Source organism: Triticum aestivum, chromosome 1B, assembly GCF_018294505.1.
Source record: "Triticum aestivum cultivar Chinese Spring chromosome 1B, IWGSC CS RefSeq v2.1, whole genome shotgun sequence".
In the NCBI taxonomy this organism is placed as follows: domain Eukaryota; kingdom Viridiplantae; phylum Streptophyta; class Magnoliopsida; order Poales; family Poaceae; genus Triticum; species Triticum aestivum.
In genome coordinates, this window is record NC_057795.1 from 536,560,639 (window position 1) to 536,573,930 (window position 13,292).

Sequence of the window (13,292 nt, forward strand, 5' to 3'; positions counted from 1 at the left end):
GCAAGTTCTCATATTGGATGTCAAAAAAATCAGTCTCCTTCTTCTTGGCTTTCTCCAGTTGCACCCAATGCATTAGAGGCTCATCCACCTTAATCCACACTCTGAATCTGAGACAATCACCAAAAGCATAGCCCTTCCCATCAGCATCCAGGGTAACAACATCCCCAGGGACGGAGCCAGAAAGTTGGTATGGGGGGGGGGGCGAGTTTCAGACTTCTTATAGGCTGATGAGCACAGGCCGAACCACAAGAAGTTAAAGTATGCAAAAAAGGATAAGCCTGGCCTCGTTTTTGTTAGTGTAAACAACTAAACACTACAAAATTATTATCAGAAATCCCATATTTGATAAAAAGAATAGTATCTTAATTAGTTATATTGCAAAATAATAATTTGGCGGACGGTATTATGTCAGAATTGATTCCAACTCTAATTTTCATGTCGATCATTTAGTTATCAATCATATTGACCAACAAAAAATCATGATGTTGGTTCTTCTCCTAATCCGATCCCCTTAATGGTCAAGAGAAATGATCTATTAGGATCTCTAGACTTGGACAGTTGGATTCCATTGTTCGCTTCCTCTTCATGTCTATACATGAGTAGAGTTGAATACGGACATCCAATATTCTGTAATTGATTTCTGATGTTTTTAGTTTTTTGTGGCACAACAACACGAATTTGAAGAGATTAAAGATCAAGAGATGAAGAGACTTTTTTTTGCCACCTGATGAAGAGACTAACCGTGCGACAATCGTGGATCTTGATCAGTCCGCTTCTGATTTTCTTCTGATTTTCGCTGGAAGAAGGCTGGGCCGCTCGGGCATATTTGTTGTGCTCCTCTCCTTCAGGACAGCCTTGCCGGCCGCGGCGGCAGGCGATGTGTGGAGACTCGATCGCAGGACAGATAGGAAGATCGCACGAGGCAGTGGCGGCGCTAAATCGTGTTTTTTTAGGGAAGCTAAAATCGTGATGATCGTAGCAAGCGGAGAATCGAAGCGGTTGAGGCGTGCTGCTGCCCTGGCCCCTTTTCTTGATGGTGGGCCTTCTTTTCGGTTGGTTTTGGTCTGCTATGTAATGTACGTGGGCTAGGCCCTAGGGGGTATGACGTGGGTTACACGGGACAGCCGGACAGGGGGGGCGAATTGAGTCAAAAAACTGCCTAATTAGGTCAAAACGCTGCCTAATTACGAACCTTCCTAATCGCTATTAAGGCAGACAAGATCGTTAGGGGGGGTCTCGCCCCCCCCCCCCCCCCCCTCGTCCCCCCTTGGATTCGTCCCTGAACATCCCCTACCATGGCTGCAATGCGCTTCGGCCATGGCGGGCATAGCAAATTGAATGGGAGGTTAACCACCCGCGCCCAAATCTTGATCCTATCAAACTTGAGTTCAGAGGGCCGCGATCTGATGTTAAACCTCTTCAACACCACACGGTGCTTTCCAACCATCCATGGACCCCCCTCCAAGATCTGATCATTGTCTCTCTTGTTCATGAAACTAGCCACAAACACGTTCTCCCCCGACGGCCTAAAACTCAACCCCTTCGGGTTGCCCCACGCTGGGCGTAGCCCATCTCCGATGGTGTTCACATGGAGTACCCTTCGATGTAGTACCTTGCCGATTAGTGCATAAATCTCCTCCTCCGTCTTCTCTTCCTCATCATCAATGACTAACTTTGCTCTCTCTTTGTCCGTCAGCTCTAGCCGATCCATCATCTGCTCCACCGTCTCCGTCTCCTTGTACTGACCTCTCTTTCCTCCCATGGCGCTAGTCTCCGCCGCCATCTTCTTCGCCCGGCCCTCCACCCCCAACCCCTCACCTATAGCGCCACCAAGGGTGGGAAAGGACGCAAGGTCCCCCCTTGATCACCCCGAGTAGGCAAACAACAGGATCAGGATGAGGAGGAAAGCTGGATGCCGGCGATCTTGAAACCCTAGAACTTGTGCCCTCGAGATTGCCTTGTGCGCCGCCCTGCCACTCGAAACCCTAGGAAAACGTTTCGGGGCTTACTCAATCGTTTGGTGGTAAATCTCGTATTAAGTTGCAGATCAACTATTAGGTAGTTGCACATCAACAACTAGCCAGTTGCACAAAACAGGGACAAAATTGCACAAAAAAAAGTTTGTCGAAACATATTCATATGGGATCTAGTTTCGAAGAGCACATCGCGAGGATTTCAGCAGTGAAAGCGGATCTTAATTTCGATGTTTCCTTCAAAAGTTATGGTTTTTCTAAAAAAAATTAATCTGAATTAAATGCGTTCACACATGTTAGTGCGTGCGCTTTTGCAATTCTGGTTAAACATGTACTCCCTCTGTCCCAAAATATAAGAACGTTTTTAACACTACTCTAGTGTCAAAAATGTTTTTATATTATGGGACGGACGGAGTAGTATAGTCTTTGTCTTTTTCTTGCTAGGAGGATAAAATAATTCCTAATTTTGTTTGATTAAGACAAAAACATATTAAAAATGGAGAGGCCGTCACGGATTACTATCGAGCCACCAGCCGCTCAAGTAGACACGTCCAAAAAATAATGCACCACCGAGTGCTGTAGAACTCGATCATCGTACGGCACACAAGTGCTAGTCGGATACGAAGTGGGGTACTCGCCCAAGTCAGCTCCTCGTGCCGGTCGGAACTGGCTATTCTTAAGTCGACTAGGTTCCTCGCATCCTCAAACCCGGGTACACGCTGATTCGTTTTCTGCGTGACCATCCTCCTTCCTCCGGCAGCCACGCGCACTGGTCGGCAAACCAAGGACCCGACGAGATCGCCGCCGTTCGCCGTTCGCCGGCTGCACCGCAGCAAGCTCGAACGCTTTGTTGCTGTAGCAAGTAGGCCGGCCGTGTTATGTCAAACTCCTCTCCGTCCTCCGCGTCGGCCATTGTCGCCAAGGCTGCGACCGGGTGGCACGACCTCAAGATCGAGGGGCACTCCCTGACGAAGGGGCTCGGTATCGGCGAGTTCATCAGATCGGAGACCTTTGTCATCGCAGGCCATCGCTGGCGTATCAGATATTACCCCGACGGCGCGGCTTCGGACGACGCCGACTGGATTGATGTCTATGTGCATCGCGAGAACAACACCGACGGCAAGTACATCATGGTGAAACTCCACATCAATATACTTGACCACGACGGAGAACCGGTGCATGCTCTCGGCAAGAGAAGCAATCGGTTTGATAGATGCGGTCCCCAAGATGCAGTAGGATTTGACAGACTCGCCAAAAGGAGGGATTTGGAGGAATCGAGGTATCTCAAGGACGATTGTTTCAGCATCAGGTGTCACCTCACCGTCAGGAATGAGATCCGCACCTTCAAGAGACAGTCTAGCGCAACGACCTTGGTCACCGCCGTACCGCCGTCCAACTTGCACCGGCACCTGCTCGACCTCCTCACGAGCCAACAGGGACATGACATGTCTTTCAAGGTGGGTGGTGAAACGTTCCCCGCGCATAGGTACATCGTCGCTGCTCGGTCCCCGGTCTTCATGGCGGAGCTCTTGGGTCCTATGAAAGAGAAGGCGGCAGCCTGCATACGGATTGATGGCATGGAAGCCAAAGTCTTCAAGGCGATGCTTCACTTCATCTACGCTGACTCATTGCCTAAGATTGACGAGGACGAAAATGTAGAGATGGCACAGCATCTACTTGTCGCCGCGGATAGGTATAACCTCGAGAGGCTCAAGTTGATGTGCGAAGAGACATTGTGCAAGTCCATCAGCAAAGACACGGCGGCAACTACATTGGCGTTGGCTGAACAGCATGGCTGTGATGGTCTCAAGAAGTCATGCTTCGAGTTCCTTGCTTCTGTTGACAACCTCAAGGCAGTCATGGCAAGTGATGGCTTTGCACATCTGAAGAGCAGCTGCCCCTCCATCCTAGAGGTGCTGGTCACCAATCTAGCTCGCTGACTTCTTCAAGACTTCAACTACAGAGCAACAAAACCTGAAGATTCTTCTGTAAATTATTATGCATTGTCATGCTACTGCGATTACTCCGGTAAGTGTAAAACCGAAGTGTCAGTTGCATTGGTGCATGTATTATGTTTTTTGAAGATAAGATGAGTAAATTGATGTGAATTATCCTTTATAGCCATTGAGTATGGGCTGTTCAATCCACTTTGATGTATTTACTTTCTGCCAGGAGGTTTTAGGAGTTCACATGGATGGTTTTAGGAGTTCTTTAGAGAAATTATTATTGCTAGAAGAGAGTACACTAGTAGAAAAGGGTCAAATGTGAGACACATTAGTCCCGGTTTGTAACAGAACCGGCACTAATGTGTCCATTAGTGCCGGTTCCAACGACTAGGCGGGAGGAACTCTTTAGTACCGGTTCGTGGCGAACCTTTAGCACCGGTTCGTGCCACGAACTGGTACTAAAGAAAGTGGTGGCAGGATGTTGTCAAAGTGGGGCCCTTCCAGCACCTTTAGTACCGGTTCGTGGCACGAACCGGTACTAAAGATCGTCCTATATAAACCCTTCGTCCACCCGCACTCTGTTCTTCCCCCTTTCCCCTCTCCCTCTCCTCTGTTCTTCCCTTCTTCCTCTCGAGTTCATCACAAAATTTGCCCCAAATTTGTCAAGATTTGCAGGCCCTCATCCATTCAAATGATCACCAAGGTTAGCAACTTTGTCCTTTCATCTCTCATTGCTAGATTAGCTCTTGCATTGGTTTATATAGTGATTAATTGTGGGTTTTAGTAATTTGGGAGGAATTATATGTGGTAGTATTTGATTTATATGCAATTTGAGGTCAAAATAACACTTAGTTTGCATATGTAGGTGTGGTTTACTTAGTGCCTTCTAAATCTCCATCGTAACCACCGTCGATCGCCCGCACCGTCCCGTCGCCAGCACCACCTTGTGGTGAGCCTCTTGTTCATGAAATTTTATATAAAAAATTGATGTTTGTGTGATTTGTATATATAGTTACTCATATAATAATTATCTTACCCGTACATTGTTTATTATACATAGTGCCATGGTTTTGATATCCGTCCCCGTCGTCCCTCGTCCTTGTTATGATTCGGATGTGGTAAATTCTCTTTTAAAACTATTTGTTGCATTTCGTGTTTATGATAAATTATGCCCATCAAGTTGACATAGATATTTTTATCTAGGAGGTATGTGAACCGGAAATTCCAACCGACCCTATTGTCGAGAGGTTAAATTTAGTTGAAAGAGAAAACGAGTACTTGAAAGAAAAATTGAAAAGAATTGAGGGGGAGAAGATGGAATTGGAGTTGCATGTTGCCGATGTCGTCGATGATCACAAGATCAAGATGGAGAAAATGCGCTTGAAGATTAGAAAGATTAGAAAATATGCCATCGATAGTGAGGCTTGGTATCATTATGCTGTTGGATCAATTGTTACCTTAGTTGCGATCTTGATCGCATTTGTTGTTGCATTTAAATGCTTTAGCTAGAGAGTTATTTGTTTGTTGCATTTAAGTGTTGTATGAACTTTATGTATGAACTTGTATTAATTTGGTCTATTTGGTGTTGTGTAATGAAGATGAGCCGGCAATGGATGTACGATGACCGATGCTCTCCCCAATTCGTTGAGGGCGTGCATACTTTTCTGCTTGCGGTTGAGGCAAACAAGCGGGCGGATGGTTTTATGCCTTGTCCATGTGCTGGCTGTAAGAATGGTCGCAATTACTCTACGTCAAGAACCATTCACGTCCACATGTTTGAGTCCGGTTTCATGCCCCACTATAATGTTTGGACCAAGCATGGAGAAAGAGGGGTTATGATGGAAGACAATGAAGAAGAAGAGGACGACGACAGTTATCCTGGCCATGGGTTCCCTGAATACGATGATACAACAATGGGGGAAGAAGCTAAGCCGGTAATGCGGGAAGAATCTGAAGAAGAGGCATCAGATGAGCCCATTGATTATCTAGGTTGGGCCATTGCCGATGCAAAGAGAAACTGCGCAAGTGATTTGGAGAAGAAGAAGTTGCAGCGCATGTTAGAGGATCACAAAAAATTGTTGTACCCGAATTGCGTAGGTGACAAGAAAAAGCTGGGCACCACACTGGAATTGCTGCAATGGAAGGCAGAGAATGGTGTATCTGACAAGGGATTTGGAAAGTTGCTGGTAATGATAAAGGATATGCTTCCAAAGGACAACGAATTGTCCGAGAGTACGTACGAAGCAAAGAAGGCTGTCTGCCCTCTAGGGTTAGAGGTGCAGAAGATACATGCATGCCCTAATGATTGCATCCTCTACCGCGGTGAGTACGAGGATTTGAACGCTTGCCCGGTATGTGGTGCATTGCGCTATAAGATCAGCCGCGATGAGCATGGTGATGTCGAGGGCGAGCGCCCCAGGAAGAAGATTCCTGCCAAGGTGATGTGGTATTCTCCTATAATACCACGGTTGAAACGTTTGTTCCAAAACAAAGAGCATGCCAAGGCAATGCGATGGCACAGAGAAGACCGTAAGAAATACGAGAAGTTGAGAGTACCCGCTGACGGGTTGCAGTGGAGAAAAATCAAAAGAAAGTACGGGAAAGAGTTTGCAGATGACGCAAGGAGCGTATGGTTTGGTCTAAGCGCAGATGGCATTAATCCTTTTGGGGAGTAGACCAGCAACCATAGCACCTGGCCTGTGACTCTATGTTTGTATAACCTTCTCCTTGGTTGTGCATGAAGCGGAAGTTCATTATGATGCCAGTGCTCATCCAAGGCCCTAAGCAACCCGGCAACGACATTGATGTGTACCTAAGGCCATTAGTTGAAGAACTCTTACAACTGTGGAATGGAACAGGTGTACGTGCGTGGGATGAGCACATGGGGAAAGAATTTGACCTAAAGGCATTGCTGTTCGTGACCATCAATGATTGGCCAGCTCTCAGTAACCTATCAGGACAGACAAACAAGGGATACCGCGGATGCATGCACTGTTTGGATGATACTGACAGTATATATTTGAATAGTTGTAAGAAGAATGTGTACCTGGGACATCGTCGATTTCTTCCGAGCAGGCATCCCGTAAGAAAGAAAGGCAAGCATTTCAAAGGTGAGGCAGATCACCGGACGAAGCCTCGCCACCGTACTGGTGCTGATGTACATGATATGGTCAAGGATTTGAAGGTGATATTTGGAAAGGGTCATGGCGGACAACCTGTGGACGCTGACGGACGCGCACCCATGTGGAAGAAGAAATCTATATTTTGGGACCTGCCATATTGGAAAGACCTAGAGGTCTACTCTGCAATCGATGTGATGCACGTGACGAAGAATCTTTGTGTGACCCTGCTTGGCTTCTTGGGCGTGTATGGGAAGACAAAAGATACACCTGAGGCACGGGAGGACCAGCAACGTATGCACGGAGAAGACGCCATACATCAGGGTCATGCAAGCTATGCTCTTACCAAAGAAGAGAAGGAAATCTTCTTTGAATGCCTGCTCAGTATTAAGGTACTGTCTGGCTTCTCATCGAATATAAAGGGAATAATAAACATGGCAGAGAAAAAGTTCCAAAACCTAAAGTCTCATGACGGCCACGTGATTATGACGCAACTGCTTCCGGTTGCATTAAGGGGGCTTCTACCCAAAAATGTTCGATTAGCCATTGTGAAGCTATGTGCATTTCTCAATGCAATCTCTCAGAAGGTAATCGATCCAGAAATCATACCAAGGTTACAGAATGATTTGATGCAATGTCTTGTCAGTTTCGAGTTGGTGTTCCCACCATCCTTCTTCAACATCATGACACACGTCCTAGTTCACCTATGCGAAGAGATTAACGTTTTGGGTCCTGTATTTCTACACAATATGTTCCCCTTTGAGAGGTTCATGGGAGTCTTAAATAAATATGTTCATAACCGTGCTAGGCCAGAAGGAAGCATCTCCAAGGGCCATCAAAATGAGGAGGTCATTGAGTTTTGTATTGACTTTATTCCTGACCTTAAGACGATTGGTGTTCCTGAATCGCGGCATAAGGGCAGACTGGATGGAAAAGGCACGCTAGGAGGGAAACAAATAATATGTATGGACGGACATTCTCTCACTGAAGCACACTACACAGTTCTACAGAATTCCGCCTTGATGGCTCCGTATATGGATGAACACAAGAATTTGCTACGCTCCAAACACCCGGAGCGGTCTGATGACTGGATTACACGTGAACAAACCAGGAGTTTCGCCAGCTGGTTGCAGACACGTACCATGCATGACACCTCTATTGAAGATGACATGTACTTGCTGTCCCAGTTACCATCTTCGAATATAATGACTTTCAAAGAGTATGAGATAAATGGTAATACATTTTACACGATCGCCCAAGATAAGAAGAGCACCAACCAAAACAGTGGTGTCCGCTTTGATGCAGAAACCAAGACGGGAAAGGAAACATATTATGGTTATATACAGGACATATGGGAACTTGACTATCGACGTGGTTTAAAGGTCCCTTTGTTTCAGTGCAAATGGGTCAATATGACACGAGGCGGGGTAACGGAAGACCCGCAGTACGGAATGATAACAATGGATCTCAACAATCTTGCGTATGCAGACGAACCATTCGTCCTAGCCAATGATGTGGCACAGGTTTTCTATGTGAAGGACATGTCTACCAAGCCAAGAAAAAGAAAAGATAAGGAAGCGAATGCATTGTACGATGAGCCAAAGCGGCACATAGTTCTTTCTGGGAAGAGAAACATCGTGGGAGTGGATGACAAGACAGACAAGTCAGAAGATTATGAAAAGTTTGATGAAATTGCTCCATTCACAGTGAATATTGACCCGAGCATCCCGTTAAATGATGAAGATTTTCCATGGTTACGGCGCAAAGGGACACACGCGAAGAAAAAGTTTCACACCTAAAGATCTGGGATGTGATCGGCTTCACTATCATCACTTTCTTCTGTGTTTCACACCTAGAGGGGAATCTCTGTAATAGTTAGGGTAGTTATGTGTTTTGGCATTTGAAACGCGAAGAAATTTTATGTGCAAACAAATTCTTTCATGCCTTTACTGATTTTTAAAGTTAAGTTATTCACAAACTAGTGATTCACACTAATTTTAAATAATTCAAAATTTAAACTATTCAAATTTGAAAACTACGGGCACTAACAGAAAGTTTATACCTAAAGAGGTTGTGTCAGCCTCCGGTCAGGCTATGGCCCCACCATCACCATTTAGTGCCGGTTCGTACCACGAACCGGTACTAATGAGGTTGTGTCAGGTAAGGCTGGGGCCCCACGAGCACCTTTAGTACCGGTTCATGGATGAACCAGACGTAAGCTATTTTTTAGTCCCACCTCGCGAAGTTCACGTTGCTTAGCTTCAAGCCTTCAGGAATACGGTAGACTGCACGGAGCTATGCGCAGTGCAGTTTACACTATTCCGAAAGGCTTGAAGCAAATTAACGAGCATTGCACCTCTTTTTTATTTTTAATAACTTATTACAACTCCGGACTTCTTCTGTTATGGCAAAAACTAATTGCACGTCGACATTTCTTTTTTTTAAGTTATAACTCCAGACTTTGACCATCAAGTTTTGCAGAAAAGAAAAAATAGCAGAAAAGAAGAAAAACTATAGCTGAAAAAAAAACTATAGAAAAAAACTACTCAAAAATAAATAGAAGAAAATAAATATAGCAGAAAAGAAAAAACTACTCAGAAATAAATAGAAGAAAAAATAAAGCAGAAAAGGAAAAAAATTATATTTGCTATTTTTCAATCGTTTACAAAATGACCGTGAAATTGAAAATCACTACAAAATGAACTTTGAAAATGTTGAATTTTGGCAAACTAGATGAAAAACTACTCACAAATAAATAGAAGAAAATAAATATAACAGAAAAGAAAAAACTATACAAAAAACTACGCAAAAATAAATAGAAGAAAATAAAGCAGAAAAGAAAAAAAACTATAAAAAAATTGGGGCGCTGCCCTGTGGGCCTGATAGGCCACAGGTGTGTAATTACAGGCCTTAAAGGCCCAGCAGACTCACAGGGCAGCGCGCAGAGTTTAGGCCCACCAGCCTGCTATATAGAGGAGTTCAAAGTGGTAGCCGCGGCTGGGTTTATAAACCAGTGCGGCTGCCCTTCGCCCGGCGAGGTGGGACTAAACTTTGGGGTGGCAGCGCGAGGCCTTTAGTACCGGGTCATGGCACAAACCGGCACTAAAGGGGGGGCCTTTAGTACCGGTTTGTGCCACCACCCGGTACTAAAGGGGGTCGCCTCCCGCCGCTTGGCCTGGCCAAAACAGGCCTTTAGTACCGGTTGGTGGCTCCAACCGGTAATAAAGGGGGGGGGGTCTATATATACAACACGTCCGAAAATTTCGTTTTCCCTCTTTGTTTGTTCCTCTGTTTCCGTCTCCGTCGCCGTCGCCGCCGCCCTCGATCGTCTCCGTCGCCGCCCCCGTCCCCGTCGCCGCCCCCGTCCCCGTCGTCGCCGTCGTCTCCGCCCCCGTCTCGAGCCCACCCCCGTCCCCGTCGCCGCCCTCGTCTCCGTCGCCGCCCCCGTCTCCGTCACCGCCCCCGTCCCCGTCGTCGCCGTCGCCTTGCCGTCGCCTCGCCGTCGCCGTCGCCCCGCTGTGAGCTCTCCCCCTCTAACCCATCTCCCTCGCCCCCAATGGCCACCATGGGCACCTCCCCTCCCCGAGCACACACACACACACACACACAACAGCATGATGAACACACACACACACACACACACACACATATGTATGAATTAGTTTAGATTATTTAGATTATTATTGTTTTAGTTATCAAATTTTTTTATATGGAAATTAGTGTTTAATTACTATGGAAATTTTTTATGTTTAATTAGTATATAATTTAGATTATTATTATTATATAATTAGTGTTTAATTAGTATGGAAATTTTTTATATAATGTTGTTTTTTAGTTTTTTAATGGATGTATAGAAGTTGTGTTTTTTGTTTTTAGTGTTAGATGCTTAATTAGTATGAAATAGTATATAGATTTTTGAAATAGTAGAAATGTTAGAAATTTTAGTTATCAAAATCCAATCATTAAAAAATGTTACTTTTTGCGGGGATATAGCTAGTATTTGTTCTCGACGATGCTCAGCCCGCATCCTCGCCGTCGACCCGTCCGCGACGACGTCCAGCCGACCCATGTCTGGGACTGGGCTCCGCCGGGCTGGCACTGGGAGGTGCTGCCTGGAGGGGCGCGCCGCTTGATGAGGAACCCGGCCCCGGGTCCCGTCGTCGACCCTGATCTCGTTTGGTGGCGTTCGCGTGGGCCAGTTTCGGTGCGGAGGGACCCGGCCCCGCCGGAGGTGGTACGTCGCCGTGTCAGGGAGGAGGACGAGCACGTCCATCGCTACATGGTTGCGTTAGAGGGCGGCAGGTTCTCCAATACCTGGCAGTATCTTCGGGGATCTCACTTCAGCTATGATCCTGTGAGGGTTACTTCTCTTTGGGTGTCCACCGCCCGCGCCGCAGGAACCGCGAGTGTCCTAGATTCTTCTGTAGTATTCGATCTTTAATTAGCTACCTAGCCAGTGATGTACTATTCAATATTATATATTATTCGAGACGATGTATTCAAGATTATATCTATTATTCTAGACGATGTATTCGAGATTATATCTATTATTCGAGACGATGTAATTTGAATACTAAATTGTTTTATATTTCTTTTGGATTAGTTAAATAAAAGCTATGGCAGACAATACCGACAGAGAGGGAGAGAACAGACCATGTTCGATATGATACGCAGGCCAGATGATGATCAGAATAAAGAAGATTATGACGGCTCCGAATTTCTAAACAACACCGGAGAGGGTGATATGATATTCGATCGCGACGACCGAATTGATGAAGTCATGAACTACGGTTATGACAATGACGAAGAACATGTTGATCCTGAAACAAGAAAGACCGGCGAGGTATATATATTTATATAAGCAGGTATCTAGTGATCATCACATGTTTTAAATGACTTGAAGATATATTAACGGATCGATCTTTGTTCTTTCAGCCATCCGGATCGAGCAAATCTTCAGGCAAAAGGACAAAACGAGGCCCGAACAAAAAGTTGAAGGAGGGCGTAAAGTACAATATCGAGGCAGTCAAACCTAATGGCGAACCATTAGCGCCTAAGAAGATTGCGGACAAGTTCGTTCGTCAGTGCGGAGTTCTTGTGAAGGACCAACTCCCGATCTCCCTTCAAGAATGGAGAGAGCCAGCAAAAGACAAAAGACAAAAAGACAAAGAGGACGCTGCTCCACGTCCAGATGTTACTTTTGTCGACAAGAATCAAAAAGATCTGCTTTGGGATACTCTCATGGAACATTTCACCCTACCAGATCATTTCATAGAAGCAGATGTGCAGAAAGTCAAGGACGCTGCTCTTAGGAAGATGGCGGTTGCATTCAAGAACCACAAGAATCGTGAATGGGACAAGTACGTCAAGGGAGGAAGGAAGACTCCAGTATTCGAGGGAACACTAGAGAACCAACGTGCTCATTGGGACGATTTCGTGAAATTCAAGGATTCGGAATTAGCTAAGGAACGGTCGAGAAATAAACAAGAAAAATGCCAAAAAAAGGATAAGTTCCATAAGCTGGGGCCAGGTGGCTATGCGGTGGCAATGCCTAAGTGGGATAAGTCTGAGAAAGAGATGGAGGATGCAGGTGTCACTCCGGTTACTAAGAGCTGCCCCCCCCCAGGTGCAGGACTTGGTTCTATGCGCATGGGGGGAGTTGGACCCGAAGACAGGCAATGTTTTGACGAAGGCAAGTCTGAAGGAAGCCGACGATGCGATACTTGTTGCAATAGAAGAGGCACGATCGGGGGCGTTCCAACCCAACAGAGAGAACGACGAGCTTACGCGTGCCCTGAGAAATCCTGAACACCCGGGAAGAACACGAGGCAAGGGCGCTATTCCGTGGTATGAGGGGTTTTCAGACTGGAACAACGACTACAGAACCCGTGCAAGAAAGAAGATTGCGGAGGAGAAGAAGAGGAAGATGGAGGAGGAGCAGAGGAAGCGGGACTATGAACGCCTTCAAGGCCTAGAAGCAAGTCAAGCAGAATTGGCAGTCAAATTCCAGCGGTAGCAGGAGCAGATCGACTCACTTACCCAGCAAAGGGGGTCTCAGCAGCTGCAGCAGCTAGCGGATGATCCAGCATTGGATAGCACCGGCCCATCCATGCCGAGAAGCAGCGTGGGTTCGGCCGCCCCGGACGACGCAATGCTAGGTAGATACCCCGTGGATGACATCACGGAGAACACTAACTGCGAGCTACACGTCAAAATGAAGAACATATCCATGAAGGTGGCGGACGCCGTTGCTT

At 46.2% G+C, this 13,292-nt stretch overlaps 1 protein-coding gene across 1 annotated transcript; it reads left to right on the top strand.

Moving 5' to 3' along the window:
- The first annotated feature begins 2,696 nt into the window (after positions 1-2,696).
- Positions 2,697-4,176, top strand: LOC123094076 (BTB/POZ and MATH domain-containing protein 1-like). The gene has a single exon (XM_044516158.1). It carries the CDS (start codon positions 2,852-2,854, stop codon positions 3,911-3,913), a length of 1,062 nt encoding a protein of 353 aa, XP_044372093.1. The 5' UTR covers positions 2,697-2,851; the 3' UTR covers positions 3,914-4,176.
- Positions 4,177-13,292: the final 9,116 nt, after the last annotated feature.